The 25729-nt window shown below is 44.2% G+C and overlaps 2 protein-coding genes across 2 annotated transcripts; one reads left to right on the top strand and one right to left on the bottom strand.

Moving 5' to 3' along the window:
• Positions 1–750: 750 nt before the first annotated feature.
• On the top strand, positions 751–3448 carry STK17A (serine/threonine kinase 17a; the record flags this gene model as incomplete). The annotated part of the gene is made up of 4 exons (XM_009869138.1): positions 751–877; positions 1623–1671; positions 1787–1966; positions 2777–3448. Coding segments are annotated over 4 exons (693 nt in total), but the record flags the coding sequence as incomplete, so codon positions are not given.
• A 9094-nt stretch (positions 3449–12542) lies between these two features.
• LOC104273727 (cytochrome c oxidase assembly factor 1 homolog) lies at positions 12543–20448 on the bottom strand. The gene is made up of 4 exons (XM_009869139.1): positions 20352–20448; positions 17275–17426; positions 15285–15361; positions 12543–12639 (listed from the first exon to the last, which is right to left on the bottom strand). Exons 1-4 carry the CDS (start codon positions 20443–20445, stop codon positions 12543–12545), a joined length of 420 nt encoding a protein of 139 aa, XP_009867441.1. The 5' UTR covers positions 20446–20448.
• Positions 20449–25729: the final 5281 nt, after the last annotated feature.

Here is a 25729-nt window from a genome sequence, read left to right as displayed (position 1 = left end):
GCATCAGTTGCAAAAAAACCTCTTAAGACCTGTTGCCTGAAGTTAGTCTTCAGATTTTTTTTAACAGAGCTAGCGTTTCAAATAGATGGTTAGAAACTTACTAATGACCACAAAGTTGCTTTGAAGGATGACAGCCAGGATCTAATGATGTCAGAGCAAACAAGTTTATCCAAAAGTGATGCTCTTAAAAACCTGTTTTTCAGGCTGCTGTATTTTTTTTTAAACTGTTCTTTGGTTATTGTACTGTAATACAGTTGTTTGTACTTTGAATGAGATTGAGGTTGGTTGCAACAGACTTTCTTTAAACAGGTGTAGTCAAAATAGTTTTATGTGTTCAGGCTTTTTAAAATGATTGGATGTTTTTGGACACCCTTCCACAGGAGGTATTACACCATCTATTAGAAGGCAGCAAGGAGGGAAGGGGAGTTAAAAACGTGATATGAAGGATTTCAAGGTAGAAATATGGAGATATTTATATGCTATTGTTCCATGATAGCTATTGACATGTGTTTTGTATGTGTTCTAAGCTAGTAAAACGTAGTAGTTTCTCAGTTACTAACATAAAATCCTGCCACTCCTCTTACTCTACATGTCTCTTCAAGTTCACCTTGGGAAAAATAAATGATCCTGGGTATCGTACTTGTACGGAATGCATTATTGCCACTCATGATCTAAAATAATTATGCAATATTCTGTCATAGACATGAGATTTGGGTGATCCTGAAAGTCTCTTTCTCTTGTTTTTTTCAGCCCCAAAATATTCTACTAACCAGTAAGTCACCTCTGGGGGACATTAAGATAGTAGATTTTGGCCTTTCCAGAATAATGAAGAGCAGTGAGGAACTAAGAGAAATTATGGGAACTCCAGAATATGTAGGTAAGTTGTTGCTGTAAGTCCAGGCTTTTGAGGAGTCCAAAGAGAAGCTGTGCTTGTGTGGGGAATGCCAGACCGGCTGCGTCCTTACTGTGCTAAAAGATTGGGCCTTTACCTGGGCGTGTGCTGCTGTAAAAGGCAGAACTGGCAAAGCCTTGCCAGTCTCATGAGTGGTGGTTGTGTGCTTGTGTTAAAGATGAGTACGTCCTTTAGATGATTCTTACGAGCAGTGATAAAGAGTATTACTTGAATTAAAAGTTCCAAATTACTTATTCAGTCGCTGAATATATTTTAGCCTGTAGAGGTTTTTATCCATTTTATTATTTTTTTATTAAAATTTTTAAAGAAGAAAACCTGCACCAAATCATTCTAGGCCTTGAAAGTGTACTTGCAAATATCTTTAAGTTGTATGGTATATCTTTATGGGTATGGGTTTCACTGCTGGAATATGCAATATTGGATATTTATGATTGTTTTTTTCCATGAGAAATCTGTATTCAGCTTTCTTAACTGGGAAGGAGAATGGCCTGACTTCTGAAGAGGGCAATACAGGGAAAACTATTTGTGTATTTTTTTACTTAAAACCAACGGATGATAGTAATCACTTAACTTGAATAGAATTTCAAAAGACTGTTATGCTTCAAATGGCTGTCTTAAATTTTACCACATGCTCGTTATTGCACTCTATAACTACAATGTAATGTCTGCATATGATAAAAAAAAGAATTGTTTGTTTTTTCCTGAATAGCTCCTGAAATTCTGAGTTATGACCCAATCAGTACAGCAACTGACATGTGGTAAGTTGAACAAATTAATGGTCATCATTAGTTTGTTTATTGAAAAGTGGTTTTTTTAAAAAACAAACAAGCAAACAAAATCCTTAAACCTCTGCTTTTCTGTCTTTTAATTTAGGAGCATCGGAGTACTGGCATATGTTATGCTCACAGGGATATCACCTTTCTTAGGGGATGATAAACAGGAAACATTCTTAAATATATCTCAGATGAACATAAGTTACTCTGGAGAAGACTTTGACCTCATATCAGAGTCTGCTGTGGATTTCATCAAAACTCTGCTGGTTAAGAAACCTGAGTAAGTAAAATACATGATTGTATGTGCTGATGTGTCGGATTGGATAAATTTTAAATGTAGCAAGTGCTGGCATTTTGATTTTTAAATTATTAAGGGAACTTAAGGGTTCTTATTTCATCATGCTATTACTTTCCATGTATATTGAAAGATAATTCCTCCATTTCCATCTGAACTTGCATATTGTGAATGTATCCAAGTGTTAGTAATTAAAACTCAAATTTATTTGAGAAAACCGTGTATGACTTGTACCATGTGGTACCGTACACTGACTTAGCTTGCAAGTACTTTGCTAATGTCTTTTAAATGAACTATGCTTTTGAGCCTTTCAATTTGATGAGCTGGTACCTCAGGAAAGAGGACTTTATGCTTTTTCTGGTCTGTTAGTGTGCTTTTCTCAGTGGGCAGCAGAAATTCCAGGTCTCCAAAGAGATGCGGTATTTTCTGTGGATGTTCACCATCCTTCCATGGGACCTGTCAACTGTTCAAATTGCCTACTGCTTGTCTATGGGAATACTTCAAGAATGTAAGGATCAGATAACTTTCCTGTATAAGAAAAAATAAAAACTGTATAAAATTGGAAAGTTGCTTGAGAGCATGGGAGCATAAACTGATATTTCAGGATCTATGAACTCCTTTAAATGTTAGCAGTTCATCTCCTTGGGCTGCTGTTGGTCTCGCTATTTTTGGCTGAAAATAGCTATCAGCACTTCTTTTTTCCTAAGTTCTACCAGTCTGCCCTACCCTTGGAATAATTTATATGTAGCTCATCTGCAGGGTACTGGATTTCAAATTCCTTTCCTTCCCCTACAGGGACCGGGCAACTGCTGAAGAGTGTCTTCAACATCCATGGTTAGAACAAAGCGATAATCCTGCTGGCGGGGCCTGGAATAAGAGCACAGGAGAGGAGATCAGTGATGTCACCGTCCAGAAAGATGCCGATTCTGCCTCTGAAAAATCAGTAGACGCTGAGAAGACTGAAGAGGAAGAATCTATCGTGACGGAAGAACTAATTGTAGTGGCTTCCTATACGCTGGGACAATGTAGGCAGTCAGAAAAAGAAAAAGTAACTGAGCAGAAAGCCATTTCCAAACGATTTAAATTTGAGGAGCCATTACTGCAAGAAATACCCGGAGAATTCATTTACTGAACTGTGTGGAGCTTCATAGCTATAACTGGAAGGCAGTGTTTTCTACTAAACAAAAATATCCTAGCCAAGTGAATTTCTGATATGCAATAAATGTTCTAGATAAAATGTTGTTAAATGACATCCAAGGAAAATGTGCCAAGCTTTTAATTTCATGGAACGGATAAACAAAATTTCAAGTGACTGACAGGAATTTAGCAAAGCTAAAAAGAGCTTATTTTTGTTTGTAATTTTCATTTCTGTGTTTTTGTTGCTTGATAACAGTTTTGGTAGTTGTTCCAGTGTTCTGGGGAAGCTGACACTGGAAGCGTTTCAGTGACAGATGTCAAGAGGAGTATCTTAGGATATGTTTTGGCACTTAATGTGGAAATATAATGCTGGGCTTTCCTTGAACACCTTTTAGCACTCCAGACTTCAGTAGAACTGTCTATCTACTGATCTAAAAATTGTGTAAGAGGAGAATTTGATCAACTGGTTTGACATATGGATTTCAGAGTTAGACTGTGTATGTATTTCTTTGTCCACATCAAGTCAAAGACCCAGACTCCTCTGGCGCACAGCCCAACAGTGACCTGGGCTTCTCTATGTAGAGATGCACATGTCGCATGGATTAAATAATCTGTAGCGGGGAATGATTCCAGATCACAGTGGTGATGATAACCCTTTGTTTTGGGAGCACAGTAAAATCCTGCTCTGGACAGTCAGGAATTTGTTTACAAGTGAGTCACTCTTAGGAGCAGCAGAGATCGTTCTCTTCCCCTTCTGTGTTGGGCACGATGCGCTAATGGAATCCAGCTCAGTGTGACTGCAGAGTGTTGATGAGTGGAAAAAAGGGTGACAGAGGGTCTGATGTAGCTCTGCGGAAGTTACTGAAGTTCTCTCCGCTGCCTTCATGTTAGATCAGACAGTTTGTCCAACTAATGATAAATCAGCCTTTGATTCCGCCTCCCTCAGGGCCTGGCTGGGGTTTTACTGGGAGCATGAGGTCATTTCTGCCGCCTTTTTTCTCTTCCTCTAACTGCTGCTTTAAGGAAGAAAGAAGCATCCTTAGGCTAAGTTGCATAACCTTGTTCAATATAGCTATAACCAGATGGGGAAGAAGATCCCACTTCCTTCGAAACAATGAAGCATAGCTCATACCTTGTGCTTCCCGATCACTCTCCCTCAGACCCTTGGAGAAACACTGTGTGTGGGATGGGGAAAAGTGGGGTTTGGGAGGTGTCTGGATGGGTCGTAGTTCTGAATGGACACAGTCCCTCAGAGGACAAAGCTGGGACCAACTGGGCATCAAAATGGACTGGGTTTTGCAATGTGCGGGTCTAAGGATCTCGGACTGAGTCCTAGTTTTCTAAGGAATCTTTCATACCGATGCTGTTCCAAAGTTTAATTTTTGTGTAAGTGAAGTTTAGTACTATTGTATTGCATACTGTTAACTATTCAACTATTTATTTGGTTTCCTTATGCTGTTCCTTTATAATAAACCCTGACAAAAGTTTTCTTGCTATAAAACAATGCATAGAAACACTTAAGCTAGATTTTTTCTGGTTTTCCATGTTTCCATACAGACTCTCCTAATTTCAAATGTACCGAGAATGTTCCTACTCTTTTTAGTGTGCAGGAGTTTAGTGCTCTGTGCTAATATTACAGTTCCTCCTTCACACAAAAAGCAAATGGCTTATTAGTAAAACAAGCGGTCCTTGGATGATCTGATTAGCATTGCTGTGAGGATGGGAGAAAAAGCACTAGTAAAGAATAAAACTGAGCCAAAAGCTGTGTGATGCTGAGTGGGCCAATGAGCATTTTCCCATAAGGCTTTATTGCCAGTGGGCTGGTTGCCTTCACTTGAAGCCACATCAGAAAAATTGCACCTAAATTAAACAATCTTATCGGGCTTCTTCCCCTATGGAATTATTTAATAATTGTGTAGGTAGGGCAGCTTCTCGCTCCTTGAACACCTTTCATGTAAGAAAACACCCACTAGTACTCGTAACTGAGTTTGGATGTCATTTGTGTTGTGATGCAGAGATGCCTCATACTCTGGAGAAATGAGTCGTTTGCTGGTTTTTCCCTCCTGCAGTCAGTAGCCTACAGACTTCTGCAGAGAAGATACCGAGCAAGATTTTTTGGGTAGCTGTGGCGGGCCCTTAGCTGAGGTTGCACAGGAACCTTTGAGCCAAGAGCTCAGTTGTGTGGGCTTTTCTGGAGGGGGCCGGTAGCTGCGTTACTGCACCTTTGCTGACCCCACCTACCCACAATGCTGGTCTCTTTCAGACTCTGTCAGGTGTGCCAGCACTCTGCGTGGGCATCTGGCTTTTACTGGTCAGTCATTTGCCCAAGACAGTTTGCTTGGGTGAGGGAGTATTAACTTAGGAAATTCTTTTGTACAAGATAACAGTTTTTCCCAGCTTCTGCCACTGCCATTTTGACTTCTTTTCACATCCACGTGGTCTTGCTTTTACAAAGTTGAGCAAAGCACTGGAGGTTGCTCACTTCCTACCCTTACAAAACAGTGTTGCCCTATCTGCCTACTTAAACCTGTAGTAGGTTGTAGCAAATCGTTTGAGGGATGTATACCTATTTCAATGCCTATTTGTAACCACAGACAATGTCTCAGGTGGACAACTGGTACTAATGAAAAAATAGATGCTGAGCAGCATACATTTTGTCCTGTATTTACTGGTTTTAATATATGACAATGAAGCTTAACATGTGTAAATGAACTATGTACTTACTACAAGGCCAGCTTCTCTTGAATTGGCTGCTTTGAGATTTCTGGTGTGCTGCATTTCTGTTGAACTTTTTGTGCCTTAAGGTGGTTTTGTACAGTGTTTTTAACATCATTAAGAATTTGTATAAAGTCATGAAAGTGTAAGTTATGAAAAATGCATCTCTAGGTTGGCCCTATAATAGGAAAAAAAATCTGTAACGTTTAACTGCAGGACTATCAGCCAGTCCCACACACTTGAAGCTATTTCTGTTCCACTGTAAGTGTGGGTAAAGCTGTAAATGAGGTATTTTTACCCGACGCTGTAGAAAGGGACTATTGAGGTTAATTTTTTGAGAGGCTGTTGTTACTAGCGAAGTAACACATTGCGACTGGGGAAAAAAATCACTAGCTTGTGAGAAAGAGCAGGTTTTCTGCAGCTCCATGACTACGGAAGGCTGCGTGTACATACACAGCTCGTATGAAAAAAGCTGCTTATGCCTTAACGTTTGTGGGGAAGGGGCAGCTGCAGAGAGGGATTTGAGTCCTTGGACCTTAGGTGCCTGCTTGCCAGACTGGGCACTCACTGGCTGCCTTCGTAGCGCTGACAGCACAGCTGCTATTTGCTTGAGTGCAGGAAGCTGAAAGGGATGGAGGTGCAGCTCTTCATACAAATTGCTGGAGAATTGGGGTTTTTTCTATGCTTCTGGTGCAAGAGACATGAACTGTATCATAGGTAGGGTAGGTCCAACATTGCAGTTGTTGGAATAAACAGCAAACATCAAGCTGAAAGCAAAGCCTTGTCTCCTTGCTACATTCACCTCTTTAAGCAAGAGGCCATAGATTTTTACAGTCATTAAACTAAAAGTTCTATAAAACATCCTTGTGGTTTTGGTTTTTATGGGTTTGTTGTTTGGGTTTGGTTTTTTTGTCCAAAGCTGAATTTGCATTTTTTGTCTCAATTTCGTACACCTTTTATTTGAGGGTCCCTGAGTACAAAAGGGTGAATTCCAGCTTTCAATCCACCAGGTAAAGCTGAAGAGCTGTTAGGTAAGAAATGCAAATAATAATTAAAGGCCGATTCTCCACTGGTGGTGCTGGCAGGGGTCAAGAAGGAAGATGAGCCTCGCACCAAGTTATTCTGTGGCTTCAGAGTTCTGCTGAGCATTCCAGGTGCTGTTCCTGGAAAATAGTTCAACATTTTAAAGAAATAATGCCAGTTCATTGTACTTCTGCTAAGGTGTTTACTGTTTCAGGAACTTTACAATAAATGAAATTTTGTTTTCTGAACAGCTGATGGGTCTTCTGTTCTTCACATATTGGGGAAACACTTTAAAACATGTAAAAAGAAAAACCAAAAATGAGAGAAGCCATAATCTTTCTTCAAGACAGCATTACTAATTTGAAACAGAATTCCAAAAGTGATGCTAGTTTGGTGCAGGATGAAGGACTGCAATCACTAGTAAAGCCACACTACAGTGCTGCATCGCAAACTGCTGCAACTTACATGCTTCTGTGGTTGGAGACCATGCGCCTTTGTGCTTGGCTTTGAATGCTAGTTAGGAATACAGTGCTGGAACTGGGTTGTAGTATGTTAGAGGCAGTCTCCTGGTCAAATGTCCTTGCTTTTCTCTGAGGGCCTCTGTAAAATTATTATTCTCAACAGCCATATAGCAGGATTACTGATATTTTAGTTTTCTGAATCACACATTTGCACAGCAAATGTGAAATGCACCAATAATCTTTTTCACTATAAAACGATGTGCTTGCACTGTGGAGGTCTTCACAATACAGCATTTACAGATCTTAAGCTGTCATTTGGATTAATATAGTGGCATCTTCCATGTAAATATTTCTGGGGGTCTTGGTCTGTACTAAACCTAGAAACATACTGCCACAACTCAGGATTCTTATTTCTGATGTCAGACAGGTGGGAAACAACCTGCCTGAAGAAATGGGGTTGGAAGGGTGGTCTTTAAAGGCCAGGGAGTGGTGTCAGACAGCCGTGTACCCAGGACAGGGTGGAGCATAAATCTGAGTTTAAAATGCTGAAACATGTGCTCTGAAGCAGTGAAACTTCAGTGTTCCCTCCAAGGTGTGCTGTGTCCTGAACTCTTGTTACCTGCCTGATGGGATTCCTGTGGGGAAAGTGAGAGCTTTGACTAGATGCTGGGAGAGAAAACTGTCTCCTCTCCTCTGCAAAGGCATTTCCTCTTCTAGTGCTGCTTAATTTCACTAATTGTCCCTGTTATAAGACAACTGTATATCTCTGTAAAACTAAAATATTGTCATTCCACAAAAACACAACCTGGAAGCTTTATAAAATGGAAAAAAAAAAAGAAAAAGAAATTCAGTTCATATGGGTGTGATAAAAATATCCCTTAATTAAGAAAAGGTTAGAATTTGTCAAAGTGAAGCAGAGTGTTAGGGCCACAACAGTTACTGGAAAATTAGGGGGAAAGGAAACTTAACTGCTTGAAGGGATTGTCTTTTTCTCCTCTAAGCACAGAGAACTTAACTGTGTCTTTGCTTGCTCCTGTAGGCAGAATCACAGCTAAGCTGGTGATGCATTGAAATCAGTGTACCCCATCTCACTGATTAATTTGCACAGACTGGATTACACACAGGTGCTTTTTAACTAATTTTTACAGGAAAGTCTGTGCTATTGGAGTATCACTGACTGCTGCCTTCCACGAGAAGCCTGTGAGATCCAGCTGGTTGCTGAATGGAAGTTCTTGTCACGGGCCTTGCCAAGCAAAGAGAGGTAAAGGCTGCCTCTCAGAAGTTATTGAATAAATGTACTTGCTTCTCTATCTTCTAGGAAGGCCAATTAGTGCAGACTGCATTAGATTTGTCAGGAATTTATGTGATTCTAGTATCTTTACATAGTTGGTGCTATGAACGAGCAGTTTAGCCAGGTGTGACGTGTCTTCCAGAGCATCGCCCAGAATGTGACACGTCTCCATCACTACTGGTGTTTTGGGACTGCCAGGGCCATGCTGCAGGGAGCTTTGTAGCAAATCGTGCAGAAAACACAGAGGAAAATGATTTTGCTTTGACAAGCAGACAAGATGCAGCCAAGTGGAGGGAGAGAAGTGGATGCATCCTCATTTGTAAGAGGGAGGCGGGTCCAAAAGACTCATGTTCCCTGTGCAATGCTCAAATTAGGAAGTGAACTGACATGCCTATAAGTTGGACAAAACCCTATTACTACCAGGAAAAACATACTCAAAAGTGAATGCACCAGCCTGCTTAGCTTCTGTGAAGTGAGTGCCTTCAAAACATCTGGGTTTACACAGCCCATGTGTGCTAGTCTGGTCCAACTCAAATAGGTCTAAGCTCTGTAAGAGTCTGCAAAGCAGTATTTGTTGTTCCTCAGCTGTAAATTAAGTTCTTGCCCTGAACAGCCTGCAGCTGTGATAGTTTCCTTGAGGGTGATGGCTGCCTGGCAGAAGCTATTAAAATCAAACTAGAGAATGAGAAACAAACATGCAATCCAGCAAAGGTTATGAAGATGGGGGTTGTTTAGACCACACCAATAACCGGAAAAGGAACTATGCAACTTTTCAAGCCAATTTAAAAGACATTATTCAACATAATGAAACTTATTAAGACAATTAACGGATTGCAGCACCTGTTAACGAGGCTGAAAGACCTGAGATTGCCAGCCTGGAGAAGAGAAGGCTCCGGGAGGGATCTTACGTGTTTAAATACCTCTGAGGGAAGAGTAAAGAGGATGTAGCTGGGTTCCTCTCAGCAGTGCCCAGTGGCAGGACAAGAGGCAATGAGCACACATAAAGCTTTTTTTGCTGTGAGAATGGCTGAACGCTGGTATGGCTGGTCCAGAGGCTGTGGAGTCTCCATCCCTGGTGATCTTTAAAACCTGAGTAGATGCAGTCCCAGGCAATCTGCTCTAGCTGACCCTGCTGTGAGTGAGGCAGTTGGACTAGAAAATCTCCAGAGGCTCCTCCTAACCTTAGCCATTTTACAACTAGAAAAGAATAGCATTCTAAAGGAGTCTAGCTGAGGGGTTAGGGTCTTTCTTCAAAAGATTACTATTTTCTCAATAAAAATAAAATGATTGTCCAGGCTGGTGTTGAGTGAAGGGCAACACAATATAATTATAATGAATTAGTGCTTCAGTGATGTAATGAAGTTAAATTCAACATAATCTGCTCTAGTGCTTCTCAGAAGAAAAGACTGCAAGGGGAAGAGGTATGCCCAGGTGCCCTCTTGAAGTTACTTGGGCCTTTCTGCTGCTGATTCTGTGACCTTTGCTTTCTTTGTTTTCCAGTTCTCTTGGGGGGTCCTGCTGCACCTGTGTCCTCACTGAAAGCAGTCGCCATGGGGTGTGGTGGATTTAACGGGAGCCACATGGCCAAAGTAGCTTGGCACTGAATTCGCCAGCTTGCTGCTTTTTTTTCCCTTTGAATATGTGCATCTTAAAAGAGCTCAAGCGTGCAGATAAAGTGGCTTCTGAGGGTCCTCAAGGTTAAAAGGTAAGAAATTCTGTATTTGCTGGCTAGTTGGTAGTAAAATAAAAGCAAGGATTTGAATGTGATTTTGCTCTTGTCCTACTCCACTCCAGCTCCACCTGTTGCTTGTTTTCTACTCCAGGTTTAAAGATCTGGTTTAGAGAAACACTGCTATATCGTGGTGATACTGCCCATTTTCAGTTTTGATGACCTCATGGGTTGATCAGGATGACCAGGAGTGCTCAGAATCAAAGGGGTGCTCTGCTAGATCCCTAGAGGGGGAAAGTGAGAGATGGAAGCTCTTTGCAAGCTCTAATTCCCCCATGCAAGGTGACAGAACCTCTAGTGTTCTTATTAAGGTTTGTGTGGAGGTACCTCCCTCGTGGTCTGGGACAACCAGAGTTGGAGCCAGGCCAGGCAGTGGTGTTGTGGTGCAGCAATTTGTGAAGCCAGACCAGGGATACTGTGTGTGCTAGCTCAAGAGACAGGAGGTAGTGAGCAAGTGTGGTGCTGTAGGCTGTGGCAGTTGTGGTCAGCGTTCTTGGACACTTCTACACCTTGCAGCCACTGCAGGCCCTGGGCTTACTTAAGCGGGCACAATGGTGACTACAGGCAGGTGCCAGATGCTCCTAGTGCAGACATGGGGAGCAACTGAATAGTTTGGGGTTGCTCTCCACAGCCACAGCTTCTTTGCAAAGTAGTAAATATCAAAGCTGCAGCCAGGGAAGTGTTAACTGATGGATGTGAAGCGGGTGATTTGGTTTTCACTTGTCCCCACCAAATTTCTTCAGTGACCAGAGGTCAGGGGCAGGGTTGCCTAAACCCTGAGACACCAGGTGGCCAGGAGATCTCCCAGGTGGTTTTCTTGCTGTGCGGGTTGCAGTAATGCAAGGCTAATGTTTTTAATCGCACGGTTTGTTTCAGTTTGTGAAAATGGATAGTGGTAATTTCAATCTTACAGCTGGGATACCCTGTCTCTGTCCTAGATTCATCCTAATCCTTCCCTCTGTGTGTTGGGCTGGATCAGGTCACAAGTGCTGTTCATCCTGGCAGTTATTTGTGAATCCCAAACTAAAGCTCATGTGTATTGCTTCATTCTAAAATGGTTTGTTCAAAATGCCTTTGAGGGGATGGAGGGGGGAAAGGAAATTGAGTGGCATAAGCTCTGGGCTTTCCCTAGCTGCAGCTTGACTAAGCTGCTCTGTTACAATCTCTTTCTTCTGGAAATAATGGCTCGCATGTTACTTCAAGGTATGAAGTCAGGACAGTTATTTGTGTCTCTTCACTGTTTTAGGCTGTGCCTTAGGCTTTGCAGTTGTTTGAATGTGTAGTCTCAGGCAAATGGTGAAAATTGTGGGAAGGTGGGTTTTGTTGGTGGGGTTTTTTGCTTTTATTTTTGCTTATTCCTCAAACTGCTTCTGGTGACGGGCAATTCTCTACCTGATTAACAGAGTCAAGGCACCATCAAAATCTCTTGCTGTAGTCAGAGTGAACTGTGGCAGTGTTTTACTTGTTCTGCATCTCCTGAGAGCTTTTTTTCCCCTAAACACGCTCTCCCAAATTCATGTCGGGCAGCACTGGTGTGAAGCGGCAGCTTCTTTTGAGTAACCTTTGGTGTGAGCAGCACAAGCCTCAAGTCTCTTCCAGTAATTCCTAAGTTACAATAAGTAGCCTTGGCTACGTCATGAGCTTTTTAATGATAATTGTGAAGGTGTAAATTTACTAATACATGACTTATTATTTATTTGCGGAGGGGGCTGCTGCTGAGCTTCACCTTTGCTGCTTTGTCACTCCTGCTTTAGGTAAGATCTTGTTCAGAAACGGGAACACTGAAGCAGCAAGGGAATCCCTTTGAGAAGCTGACTTAGTTTTCTAGCCAGGAAAGAGCAGCCCAGCTGCCCTGGCTTAGGCCTGCAATTGTAAAGAAAGCTCAATTTCCTGGCAGTTTGTTTATTTATTTCAAATTCATAATACCGGCATACACAAGGCATACCACATGACTACTCTGGAACAGCAAGTCTGTTGCAAGATATTTATTTTAGGCCTCTGCTGAACAGATGAATAAGCCAGCAGAAGAAAGAAATTACAATTATGACAATAATGAGGGTGATCTTAGAAAACTGTCTTGAGAACACCGACTTAAGTGAAATTGTCACTTGTGACAACTGTGCACATTCAGAGACACAGCGGGATGCAATCGATTAATGGTTCCTTTGGCTCGATGGGAGGTAGAGAAGCAGCTGCCTTTGATTTTTAGTCTTCTCTCACACCAATGCTTTTCGCTGAGGAGTGGTAAACAGGAATATTCTGACCATTCTGCAGTTTCAAGGTGACATCCTGAAGGCACCAGCTGACACAAACCAAAAGAGATTTTTAACTTGTTTTGATCGCTTTTAATACAGTAGTAAAGTAGGTGTAGAAACAGCTGGCTCAGAGAAACAAATCATTTCGTGCATGCATGGCTTTTAAAAATTCTCTCAAGTGTTTTAAAACTTGGTTTGCAAGTGCCAGTTTCTGAAAGCTGTTTTCCTTAATAGCCCATCACAGCCTGGATTTGAAGGTGTGGGATGCCTGTTCCTATTTGTTGCAACTCAAAGAAAATTGCGCCAGCTATTTTTAGATAGGACATTCCTCCCCCGACCCGGTGCCTTTCTTCCTCTCCATCTTGCGGGTGCATTCCTTGCTCTACTCCTCTCCAGCCTTGGAGCCAGACCATGTTGCTAAGGAATTATCCTGGCCTGGAGGAGCTGGAACACTGTGTGATTGCTCGGTGTGACCGCTGAAACCCCGACAGGGTACAACAGTGGTTACTCAAAGGAGAAGGGAAACTGCATTTGTTGGAGATTGAGAGGGAGCCTTTTCCTTCCTTCTGCTCCAAACCCACCTCTGTGAGACTGCTCAGGCTGTTTTTCCAGCTGAGGAGGGCTATTATTTTGGGGTACTAAGATAGGACTTTCTTCCAAAAGCTCTGGCACTCGCCCAGCTCTGCTTTTGCTGGAGTTGGTGCTGACCACATACAATCAGGTGATCAGGCTGCTGCACCGCTGTGCAGCGGGTCTGTGGCAGGGCTCTGCTCGCCAGCCCTCCACCTCCATCCAACCCAGGACGAGCGACTGCCTTGTTTGCAAAGGGATTCGAAGAAGCAACTGCTCACTCCCCTCAGTGGGGCCGAGGGTCTCAGCCCTCCCCGCTGCTCACTTCAGGGCAGGCAAGTGTCATCTTCCAGGACTGGTGCCTTGGTTGCCCTCACCTCCAGGCACCTTCCCCACCCCTGCACTGCCTGTGCCAGAGTGAATGCCTCCTCTTCCAGGTCCAAATGAGCTCACACGTTCCAAATTTCCCTTTTTTTTCCCACTGCACACTTTTTTTTTTAATAACCGCATAAATAAGCCACAATGGACAGACTGCACATTTAGAGTCAGAAGCCTTTCAGTGGTTTAGGAGCTTCAACTACTCTTGCACAGAGCCCTTGCCTTCCTGTTTCGTTTAACCATGTCTGTATCAGTCTAGCTGCCTCCCTGGCCTTTACTGGAAATGCACACGCTGCAGAGCCCTGCCAGCACAGCCTCTTTGCATGTTTGCTATGCCAGCTGTGAATTTCAGGAGCCCTTCTTCATGGACCACATGGGAACCAGCTGTTTTGCTCTTATTTCCTCAGCTGGGTGCAAGGACACCAAGTCCTGCCCAGCCCCAAGTGGAGCTGTGCACAGGGCCCCGCATGCAGGTGGAGGTGGTAACTGAGCCCAACAAATTTGTTTGCCACAAAACCTTTTACAGAAGATAATTTCTTTTTTTTTCTTTTCTCTTAACCTTGCAGAAATGCATGGAGAGCTCATTTTAAAACAAAACTGTGTATGCACTTCAATTACTGCCATAGTTTTACATCTTGCAGCCTTCAGTTATCCTCAGAGTAATACAGTGAAGCAGGAGGGAACTGTTTCCTTCCGTCTGTGAGGAAGGGATAATGAAGAGTGCGGAGATCAGAGCCCAGACTTGAGGGAAGCGTAGGTGTGCAAGGACCTCTGGGGTTATCTCTGGTCGGTATGGGGGAGGCAAGGCCTGGCCCTGAGTCTCTCAAGTCCCAGCTTAGTGCCTCCCTCCCATCCTTTTACACCTTACTTCCCACTTATTCGGAAGAGAAATACAGTGAGTTGTGCTCAGCTAATTACGAAAAGAAAATATTACCATATGGCAGAGTAAAAATGTTGTAACTTTGGGTCTCTAAATAGAGCTGACGGAAGTGCCGAACAAACTCCAAGAACAAGAACATGTGAAGAAGTTTGTACCTCATAAAATTTCCTCTTTTGCAATGGAAGATGGTCTTTTAATTCATGTAGTAATTATCTGGTCAGTTATTTATGGAAATCAGTTTATCCTTCACAAGGGAGGTTTTCAGGCTTCAGTACTACAAAAATGTAGAGTCGCCACTATATGATGTGGAATCAGAGCATCTCTTTACTGTAATATATCTGTTCTAGCACTTTTTTTAACTGTAAGGACTGCGCTTATCAGATAGCTTGGAAATAAAAAAATCCTGCACGACTTTTAGCTCACCTTGTTAAGCTCTGATGTAATCTGTAATTCCCCAACTGCAATACACAACGCTAGACTGGAGTTAGGACTGCTGTTCAACGGCCTTTGCACCTGCCTGGGGAGGAGGCGTTGGAGGGGACAATTCGCTACCTCAGCTCAGAGAATTTGTACATGCACTGAGCTATAGCTTGCTGAACACATTTCACACAAATGATGGGCTCGTGTTGCAATTCTCCTTGTGTTCATAGGGATGAATTCAGTATGTTTCTCAGCTAATTTACATTTTTATCATAAGGATAGTAATAACCTTTCACAATAACTTCAGACATGAATTTCTGCTTCCTTTGTGTGCATGATCTCGGCAACACGGATGACTAAAGCAAATATCCTGCCTCACTCTTTTTCCCTACCACTTCCCTCCCTGCATCTATGGATTTCTTCTGGCACCTCCCCAGTACACACCATTGATGGGCGTGGTCCATCTCTGAGTTGATGCAGAGATACCCCGCCGATTTTGTTCCAGATACCGGTAACTTTATCTGCAAACATAAAAGTATGTTAAAGATTCAGTGAGGCATGCTATGGAATGGACATTTACTCCTTCTACAGTCAAAGACATAACACCTAATTTTTAACTTAAACCCTAATTATTATTTTTTTAACCTGTATTTCAAAGTTTCACTAAGCTTTTCTAACGGCTCACATGTGCGTGGCTATATGTCTGTTCTGCCATACGTTAATCTCTCTCTGCTGAAAGAATGTATTTTGTTACAGCTGCAGCCCCCAGGGAAAATCACTCACGCTCTGAAATATTTATGAGCAAACACCTTTCCTTACCAGAGTGCATGGTGATCCAGAGGTGACCTGCACTGTGTTAGAGCTTCCCATAACAAACCTGTAGGTCAAGATCCTCTACAGATCAGTCTGTTAACATGCATCAAGGCAATGAGATGTTCAATGATTTTTTTCAGTGTGGCAAATCCTACCTCTCAGCTGCTTAACAAAGCCAAGAGCTGCAGCAGTGACCACAGCTAATTGCACTTGGTCTAACCTCTGAATGAAAGAAATGTGTTTCAGGTGTAGTGTTTGCTGGTGGTACTGCAATCACAAAGAGAAAATGCCAGGGGTTCTCCCATGGGCTCAGGAGCTGGGAATGTTGTGGAGTCAGTAAACCAATCTATAATATAATCATTAATGATGATTAAACAGTTTATTTTGTGCGAACGTGAATGCTCAAGAGCATGAAAAAGAGGAGAAGAAATTTGGTGGTTTGTGTCTTGGGTGAGGTCGGCAGCCGGCAGGATTTGACTTCACCCTGAGTCACCCAAGCGAACAGCATTCTTGAACAGTGACATAGGAAAACATCAGTGGGACGGGTTCTCTTCCTTTCAATCAGTGTAAGAGGTTGTGTGGGGTTTTTGCACATTTTTGGTCTTAAGACATGTTTTCTGATAGAATCTCTAAAACCTGGGAAACTGGGAAATGTTTTGGCCCAGGTTACCATATAGGTGAAGCCTGACTGGAGTGTGATGGAAAGTGGAATTTATGTGACTTGGTTAGAGGTTGATTCTTTTTGCACTGACAGGCCCTCTCCTTCAGTGTACCATCTGTCCCACTCCTTGATGCCCTTGCTAGGTCCCCAAGACTCAAAACTACTAACCAGGAGGAACAAAACAATTCAAATGTTATGAGATTCCCCAGTGAGGGACCTTCAGATGTCACGAGGGATATTTTGCATTACCAGCAAAACCAGAGAAGGGCAGCCAGTCCCGGATTAAGGTGTGAAAACACTGATGGAAAGTCCTTTCCAGGCAGCAACCCTGAGTGGAAGTGGACTTGTGTTTGCAAAGTTTGCCTTGTCTCAGCCCTGGGCTGATGCAAGGCAGCCTTGTGCAATACCTCAGCACCCAGCGTGGCATTCTCCAGTCACTACGTAACCCCAGGGGCTCAGCCCCACGCCGGGCAGCCGTCCTGCACGGCACAGGCTCACAGATGCACTGAAAAACCACATCCTGTGTGCTGCACGCAGCATAGCTTGTAAGCCACTATGAAACTCTGATCTGAACAAAGCTTTAAAAACTAGTTCAGGATGTATGCGGAAGGGCAGGAGAAATGAAGCAGCTGCTATTTTAAAGCTGAGTATCTGATATGTTTCGGAAAATGATTTTGTGGCTTACAGTAGCAGGAGGGGGATCAACTGACTTGGGAGGTCCCCGGGCATTCTGTGATGGGCCAATCATATGAAGATGCTGCTCTTGCTTTTCCGAGTCCCTCACATCAGAGCATGGATTTATGCTCTGGAAATCCACTCCTCTTCCATGTTAACCAGCATCCCGTCCTACTGCTTTCCAGTGCCTGAGGTGACTCGTGACCTGATGAAAATCCCCTGACTGATCTCTTGTCACCCAATGCCTTAGGAAGCCACCCTGTGACACCACGTCCCCAGTGTTACCTGTGCTCTTTCTGTGTCCACGCGATTACTCCCATCTGTCAGTCGGATGTTGTGAACCTTAAGAGGAGGGGCACCCAGGGCTTCCAGGGCATCAGGATTGCTGTTCAGTTGCTCCAAAGCCTGCTGGTAATACTGGGTCCTGGCAAAACTTTCTAGATGAGAGAAACAGGGTAGAGAGGACACTGTCCACTTAAAATCAAAATGTAAGGTAAAAAAAAAAAGACGTATCCTTCAGACTACAACACCCTCCTTGAAAAACAGTCCAAAACTATTAATTAGGAGGAATCTGGCCAAAGGAGGGAACACGCCCTTACATCACAGAAGCACTGCTGAACTGTAACATTATTCAGCTCATTCAAGTGAAGAGAGCTCTGAATGTAGCCTGTTTGGTATCGATACAGTTCAGCTTATGGCTGTGTCTCCCTATTTGTCATACATTGTACATCATCTGGAAGGCAGAAAAAAAAAACAAGAAGGAAAAAAATCATAAGGATGACTATCTGAAAATATTCAGAATGTAATTCAATTCTTTTTTAAAAGGAGGTGCAGAAAATACTTTAAGAATGGAGAGTGTTTCACAGACGTTGGTGTGAAACAGGAACAGCTGCTGCTGTGAAACTCTTGCTGTGGTCTTGATACAGCTTTTTAAGTGGCAGCCACGAAACTGCAACTCTAGCAACAGATGCATTAAAAGGAAGGCACAAGGAAGCGCCAAGTTAATGGTCAAGCAGCAGCAACAGCACAGTAGACTGGATGCTGCAGTGTTGGCATATGGAGGACAATTGTAGTAAACTGCTATTTATCAATGTCTGGTTACTATGTATAGCTGGAAACGGAGTCCCTTGGTGCCCACCACACAGCGCAGAGCTGTGAGGCTGGGAATGTGCCGACCCTCCTAATGGAGGCCAAGACTTTCTTACAAAGAGTCGTAAGGTTTGCCCACTGAGATTTCTACATGTGCTTCACACCAGCCTAACTTCACTCTCTTAATATCAAGAATGGCAGAGTTAAGCTAAGTGTGCACATGTGAAAATCATACTCTGGCAACTCTACTCTTGTCTTCCACAGAGTTTAAAACAAGTTGTAAGCTTTGGTTGCTGGTCTCTTGCCTGCCACTATTACTCTTAGAGTGTGAGGAAGAAGGATGCTGCCCACTCTCCCTAATTAGAGGCATCCCATGTGAGCAGACTGCATTTAGTTGGCACAGAAACAACTTTGCTAGGCTGCAGCCTGCAGTGGTCCTCCCTGGCCCCCTGGGTCATCCTAAGGAGCTCCAGCAAAATACGTTGCAGCACGCCAGCCCTTTAGTGCCTACGGATCACAGCCAGCAGCCACCCAGACCACGTTAAAAGTATGTTGTGCTCATGTGCAAGTTGGAGGGCAAACAGGTTTGAGTTTCCTGGTGCTTGTTCTCAGCTGTTTCGTGTTAGCAACTGGTGTGTTGGATATACTATGCCCAACTAATTTGTTTGTCTGCACGTTTTCAGTAGGAAAGCCGAAATGATGCTGGGGTTGGCTAGTGAGATTGGTCCTGTAAGGAGAGTGTGGAGGTGAAGACAGTGAGTAGAAACAGGATTTCTGAGAGTTTGTACAAGCTTTCACAGAGACCACATGCATGACAACTTCCCTTCAGCTTGAAGGAAGAGGAGGGAAGCATCCTTCTCCCTCTGCTCCCATCACCACAGAAGCCATTTGCTCCTCATAGGTCCCAGTATGGGCCAGTTCTGTGCACTGGGCAGAAGGAACTGGGATGGCCCTGGGTGTGGGCCAAGGGAGGGAGGGTCCCAGCATGGCTCCCCTGTCTGTTGGAGGCTACAGAAGGACACACTCTGCAGCAGACAGTGTCCTTTCAACATCTCCATTGGCTTGTCACCTAGTTATCAGATAGCTGCTCCGTGGCCACCAATATTGCAGCCGAGCAAGAAGCAGCCGTCGTGTTGCACCACTTCACTGCACAGCTAAGTGATGCAGGCAATGAGTGCTTTGACTTTCTGTACAGCACAGGAGGATGACTCTTTTTTATCCCTAGAGATTTCTAGATAACAATGCTGAAGCTGAAAATTAAAAAATGCTAATGTCCTTGTTAAAGCCAGATTCAATATTTTAAAGCATAAGAGGATCATATATCTGTCACGCACTCCAGAGCTTGAGGGCATGAGCTGCCTAAAATTAAAGCCTGCTTTCCAGCCTTGTCTCATTTGTTATTAATACGTGTAAAATGAAGGGGAGGTTTCAGAGCTTGACTGAGGGCTTGAGGAACAGGCTTGGCTACACTTTTCTGGCAACATCCTTTGATTTAAGGGTAGGTGAAAAGCAGTATCATTTGACAGCACCAGGAAGGGAGAGGTATAGGGCCAAGAACCCTATAGCACCCCCTCCGAGAGGGAGCAAATCCTGTTTCTGGTCTGATACTAAATATCTGGAAACAATTTTAGAAAAAATAAACATCTGTCATTAGGACTAATAATTTGGATTCTTGGCCAAAGAGATACTTGGCAACTAGGACTGTCTATAAACGGTGTCACCTGTCTAGCTTTTCTTTCCTTGTCCTGGTCTCCTTAATGTTGAGCACTCTCTTATCTGCCCTTCATTCAGGAGAAACTAATCACGCCTTAGCACTTCACAGGCCCGTTGTGTTTAAGAGCCAGCACTACAGGGAGATGTATAGATAAAACCGCTAGACGTTACTACCTTCTCATAGATGGTCGTCTTCTCCTGCCCAACTGTAAAACCTTAGTAAGATACAAAACCTCTTATTGCTGCCTAAGCAATAAGAGATTGGTCCTGTAAGGAGAGTGTGGAGGTGAAGACAGTGTCCTCACCCTCAGGGAAACCCCCAGAAGCCAGACTTTCTCCTGACCACAGCAGCCTGCTCCTTGTGCAACACCCACCTCAGGAAAGGTGTGCGTGGGAAAGCAGCAGCCCTGGGGCTGAACAAAACAGAGCCCAGAGGCTCAGCCACACTTCCCTTAACTTCATCTGCTTTTCTCATCTCGCACACTGCTATTTTCCCTGCTACACAAAAGCAAACGAAAGGGGCAGAGGAGAAACAAGTTGCTGACGGCACCAAGACTTACTTTGCATAAGGTTATACATCACGATGCATCCCCCGCCACTGAACAGCCCCATGAAAATAGCCATTTGCTGCAGTTTTCTTAGAGACGCTGGCATTCTTCCTCTCTGCAAAAGAAAAAGGGAAGACATTTGTTGTAAAATAATAAAGCTGAAGGGTTATTTTCCCTCCTCCTGTTTTCTAAAAGCCCTTTCCAACCAGGCCTGAATGAAAGCGCAGCGCACAGGCACCGGGCTCCCGCCCGCTGGGGCCCCGCTGCGCGCCCAGAAGGAAGAAGGGTGGTGAGAACAGAGCAAACCGGGGACCCAGCTGGGTTGAATGTGTTTATTCAACTTCTTTAGCGATGCCACCACTCTGCTAATTGCTGAGAAGAAAATGACATCCCCAGTGTGGCCGGGGGCCAGTGCCATGGCGCATTGTGGCGGGGGCTCTGGGGTGCCGGGGCGCTCGCTCGCACACTGCGAGCATTCAGGCTCCGGGGCCGGATTTCTCTCTCGAGTAAACTCCCCCAAAGTAAACACGCTCGCGGCAGGGGCTGGATTTGGCCTCGAGTGGCAAAGGGACAGAGCCAAGCCAGCGCTGTGCCAGCAAAGATAATGAAGCCAGGGTGTGTGTATTCTGTTGTGTTGGTTTTTTTCCCAAGCCGTGGATAAACAGGAAGGTTCTTGCAAGCTATTTTTCTTCCTTCCTGCACCACCACCCCCCTCCGCTGAGCCCAAGCTTGCCCTTTTAATGAGTCACAATTTTGGCATTTGAATGAATGACCCAGCAGAATGAGAAACGCCTCTGAGAAAGTCAGTCTACTAAATGCTTCCACGGTTTGGGTAAGAGGGGGACTGTGTGGCCTGAAGAGCCTGAGCTAATGCTCCTTGCCCACAACAGGTTACTAGGAGTCGAGCTGAGTTGTCAGTGGGAGGGTAGCACATTGCTTCAGGCTGTGGCAGGATGGGACTTGACTGAACATCCGAATGCCAGCCTATGTTCTTGCTTCTCTTGCAGCTGGAAAGGTGGGAAAGAATAGTCTTGACAACAGTTGAAGAAAAAAGAAGAAAAAAAAAAAGGCAGCAATAGGCTGCCGTTTTTGATATAGGCACACAGACCTCTCAATATTTGGGGAAGATGTATGGGATTTTAATCCCAAAGCCGTCACACCTCAGTCCTTGAGTCAGATGATGTGCTTTAAGTGTTAAGCTCAGCAAGAGCTGGTTAATAAACCAACCCCAAACCAGTTACAGAAAAGTGACCCAGGCAAGGCTGTTGGAGTCCTGTTGTGAAAACCACCTCTAGCACATTCAGGTATTTGTTAGTCACGTATTGCTCAGCCGACAACCAGAGTTTAGAGAGGGTGGAGAGGCAAATGTCAGGACTTCTTCCTGTCGTGGCCGGGTCAGGGTGACACGGGCAGCCTTCCTCTGCTCACCACTCTGCTGACATGCCCGTACTCCATCTCTTGCACCCTCTAGCCCCAGGGAAACCATGAATGCAACCCAGGTGCAACTTCCATGTACTGCCCTATGAGCAGTAGCATTCAATCATAACACATGCTAACCCTTAGTGGAAGGTTTTCCTTGTTAACTAGTGCCCTTGATTTTCAAGAACTCCTAATACTTATGTTTACTGTTTAATTAACATTGTATTTACAGACGGCTAGTAATGGTAGCAACCCAGAGAAGCATGCGGGTGTTGTGTCTATTTTATGCCCCCAAACCCCCTAAACTGTGTCATTGGTACAGTGAGTCACTCTCTCTCTTCCTCCTGATCTGCTTCTCTGATGAGTTTTCTTCTTCATTTCCTCTGGGGAACCTGAGCAGCGTGAGAAGTTGCAGCAGAGGAAGTACGAGTGTGTTTTCACAGAGAAACGGCAGCAGTCATTTCATAAGGACAGCTAGAGCTTTCTGCTTGCCTGTTTGTGTTTGCAACTTTCCTTAAATTGTAATTTATAACGTTGTTCCCCCCTCAAACTGCATGATCTGATTAATAACCAAGTTTCCTGTAAGATCCAGCCAGCCAGAAAGAGGATCTGACACCAACACCACATAACAAAGGGGGAAGGAGGTAAATCTGGAGAGCAGATCTGAAGTACAGGCTTCACAGACAGGCTGTGACCTGCGGCATTTGATTTTACCCCTTTCGAAGTCATAGCCAGGCAAAATTTGCTATCTGTGATGAAATTCAGGGTAATTGAATGCAAATGTCTGGGGGTTGGTGGTTCTGCTGGCACTTTGCTGAACAGAAGTGGGAAGACACAGAGCTCTTGCACCAGCGAGGAGGTTTTGACCGAGGCTCAGGGGACCTGCCTAGCAAAGGGCAGAAATTAGCGGTTCGGCAACTTGCTGTCAGCGGGTTTGAGGTTTGTTAGGTCTCACGGTCTGCTCGCACCCGAACAAAGGGGGTGGAAAGTAAGAAAACCTTCGTGCTGGTCAGTCATGTGTTTGCGTGCTCTCTTGTCACCACTTCTGCTTGTGGGTCAGCTGCTGCTCGTGACGAGATGGTGCTAGGGTGCCAGCTGCCAAGGGAGCCTGGCAGCCGAGAAATGGGGAGCCCGGTAAGTGCTGCTGCCCCTGATGTGTTGCCCCGGCCTGCAGGCATTGCCCACTGCGGGTCCTGGTGAAGCAGGGATCACACACAGAGATCACACAGAATGTTAGGGGTTGGAAGCGTCCTCAAAAGATCATCTAGTCTAACCTCCTTGACAAAGCAGGATCACCTAGAGTAGATCATGGAGGAACACATCCAGGCAGGTTTTGAAAGTCTCCAGAGAAGGAGACTCCACACCCTCCTGGGCAGCCTGTGCCAGTGCTCTGTCGCCCTTACAGTGAAAAAGTTTTTCCTAATATTTTTGTGGAGCCTCCTGTCCTCCCGCTTGCACCTATTGTCCCTTGTCCTGACATTGGACATTACTGAGAAGAGCCTGGCTCCGTCCTCCTGACACTTACCCTTGACATATTTATACACATTAATGAGGTCACCCCTCAGTCTCCTCTTCTCCAAGAAGAGACCCAGCTCCTTCAGCCTTTATATTACAAAAAGAACTATATAACTTAACAGCTTGGTGCTGGTCATACCCACTCTGAGGTTCCAGGTCAGTAAATATGAGAAGTTCAGACCCCCATTTCTAAGCACTACTAGCACCTTTGCAGCTAACTTAAGAGTTACTGAAAATTTTTCCTGTCCACCTCCAGAAAGACAGTGCATGCACTATGAATAAGTGCAACAAATACCTGCAAAGTTCCTTGTTGCTGTAACAGGGAGAACATCACTGCCGCTTGCTTTTCGTCGCAATGGCAAGCCCGCAGGCTGAACTACCCCATCCCCAGGCTAGCTCTTGATGCTCTCCTCCAGCAAGCTGAGGAAAGAGGTTGAGCAATGCGTTTTAAGAAGCCTCTCAAAACCTTGCAAACATTCTCTTTGATCCCTCAATTCCCTGTTTGCTTCCAAAAGCAAGGATGGAGGTGTCACTGGAGCTCAGTGCATCCCTCACAGGTGAAATACTTCTCCCCTTCCCTGCTATTGTGGTCCCTTGCAGCATGAATGTCCGTAAATCACATTCACAGTATCCCTTGGCATGCAGTTGCTCATGACTTCTGAATGATGGCACTGGAGACGCTAATGGTGTCAGCTAGTGGAAGACAGAAACCTACTTAAAGAGTTGTTGCCTTCGAGGACTCATTGCTGGGATTTCTGCCCTCTGGCCAACTGTGTTTGCTGCTCTGCTGAAGTACCACAGAGGCTGTTTGCTACTCAAGGGAAGCAGAGCTGAGACCAGAGGCATGCCTCCTGTCCTGAGCCTTTCTGAAAATTACAGCCTGCAAAGCATCAAGACTACTGAAGGGAAGGATCATACCTCCTTGACTTCACCTGCCATAAAGGGAGTAACTGTAAGCCAATGCATTTAGGAAAATCTTATAGACAGAAAGTGCAGTTGCCTATCTGTGACAGAGATCTCCCCTCAGAACCTGTTATACCACTAAAAAGTATGCAAGTCAATTGGAGGAAAAACAGATTTCTTCACAGCCAGTAATTAAAAAAACGCAATTTCCAAGCCACGTTGTTCTGCAAAAACATCTTTTCCGTCATGCTATTTGCAGCGGTAAGAAAGATTAAGTAGAGATTAGCACACACAAAAACACCAAGCCCACAGTTACCAAAAGAAAAGACATTAAATCATCATAAGTAGTGTTCTCTAAAAATAAATATTAAAGAGCAAAGCTTCCTAATAAGGGCAATATTCATTTTGTGCTTGTAGAATTCAGGCTTGGCTTTGAAACTAAGTGGGACTCAGGCAGTTAACAGCAGGATTTAACAAACCCAGAGAGGTGGAAGACTCGCAGGGTCACATGTGAGATGGTGGGTTACTGCAACAATAAAGTCTGGTTTTAATTAGACTTTGTTTTCTCCACAAAGGATCTTCTAAAAATAGGCTGGGCTTAAGAGATTCTCCCTTATTTCAGGAAATTCAGATTTTCTGTTTTGGTTTCTGATATTTGTGTGGCAGAGGTAGGTCTTGGGCACCTCCAACAAAGGCAGGTAGTGGTGAAGCAACAGCATTTTCACCAAGCCACGATCATTCATTTTATTTGCTTTAGACCTGAGTGAAGTAGCTGGGGCAGACCCTTCTTTGGGGAAGGTATTTCCTCTTCCTTCTTCTCTTCCTTCTCTTCTTCCTGGCATGCTACCAAGCTCCCTCTTTTAGGTGCTATTGCAGATGAAAAAGTAAACAATAATATTGCTCTGAAATGAGAAAGAAGCAACTTGATCCATGCAAACGTGATGTGATCACTGCTGGCTATTCCAAATTTGGGCTAATGCCTACCCACTTGGCCAAGACAATATACTGTCGGGCCACCAATACAGCTGGGAGCCTTTAAACCACATTTAACCACTACAGTCCCAAGGTGTTGTCATGACCACACTAAATATGCATAGCAAAAGACTACTATTAAATTAAATTAAAACTTATCAATAGGCTTGAACATGGACCTGAGTTTTTAACTTCAAGGCTGGCACTGTTGCCTAATGCTTCTGCAATGAAACTCTCCCTTGGGCTGGTGGGATCCGAGCTGGTCCTAGGTCCAGCTCTTCTGTTAAGCCACCCGAGTAGTCACAGAAGTCACAGGAGATGAGGGTAAGTCAGGCAAATCACACACAAGCACAAGCACACGCTTGTATTTCGCATTCTTGCTCTCTTGCCCATCCATTGATCTTGTAAGATCTATAACCTATCTGGGTGTGAGCCAATTTATATACTAATAACATGCTAGGGCAACATTTTAGAGACAGCATCCCTGTCTACAAAATACCTTCATCACTGGTACTGTCACCAGAGAGAAGACGGTACAGCAGAAGTGTTTCGACAGGTTCGTAATTTCAGCACATCATTTC

This window comes from Apaloderma vittatum, unplaced genomic scaffold (assembly GCF_000703405.1).
Source record: "Apaloderma vittatum isolate BGI_N311 unplaced genomic scaffold, ASM70340v1 scaffold9135, whole genome shotgun sequence".
Classification (NCBI taxonomy): domain Eukaryota; kingdom Metazoa; phylum Chordata; class Aves; order Trogoniformes; family Trogonidae; genus Apaloderma; species Apaloderma vittatum.
This window is presented reverse-complemented; position numbering and strand designations above follow the sequence as displayed.

Coding starts and splice junctions, on each gene's coding strand:
- LOC104273727 (XM_009869139.1), bottom strand. CDS start 20,445: ATGCCAGCGTCTCTAAGAAAACTGCAGCAAATGGCTATTTTCATGGGG. Junction 15,362..17,274: donor TGGACACAGAAAGAGCACAG/GTAACACTGGGG, acceptor TTATGTTTGCAG/ATAAAGTTACCGGTATCTGG. Junction 12,640..15,284: donor ATGGACCACGCCCATCAATG/GTGTGTACTGGG, acceptor GGTTTGTGTCAG/CTGGTGCCTTCAGGATGTCA.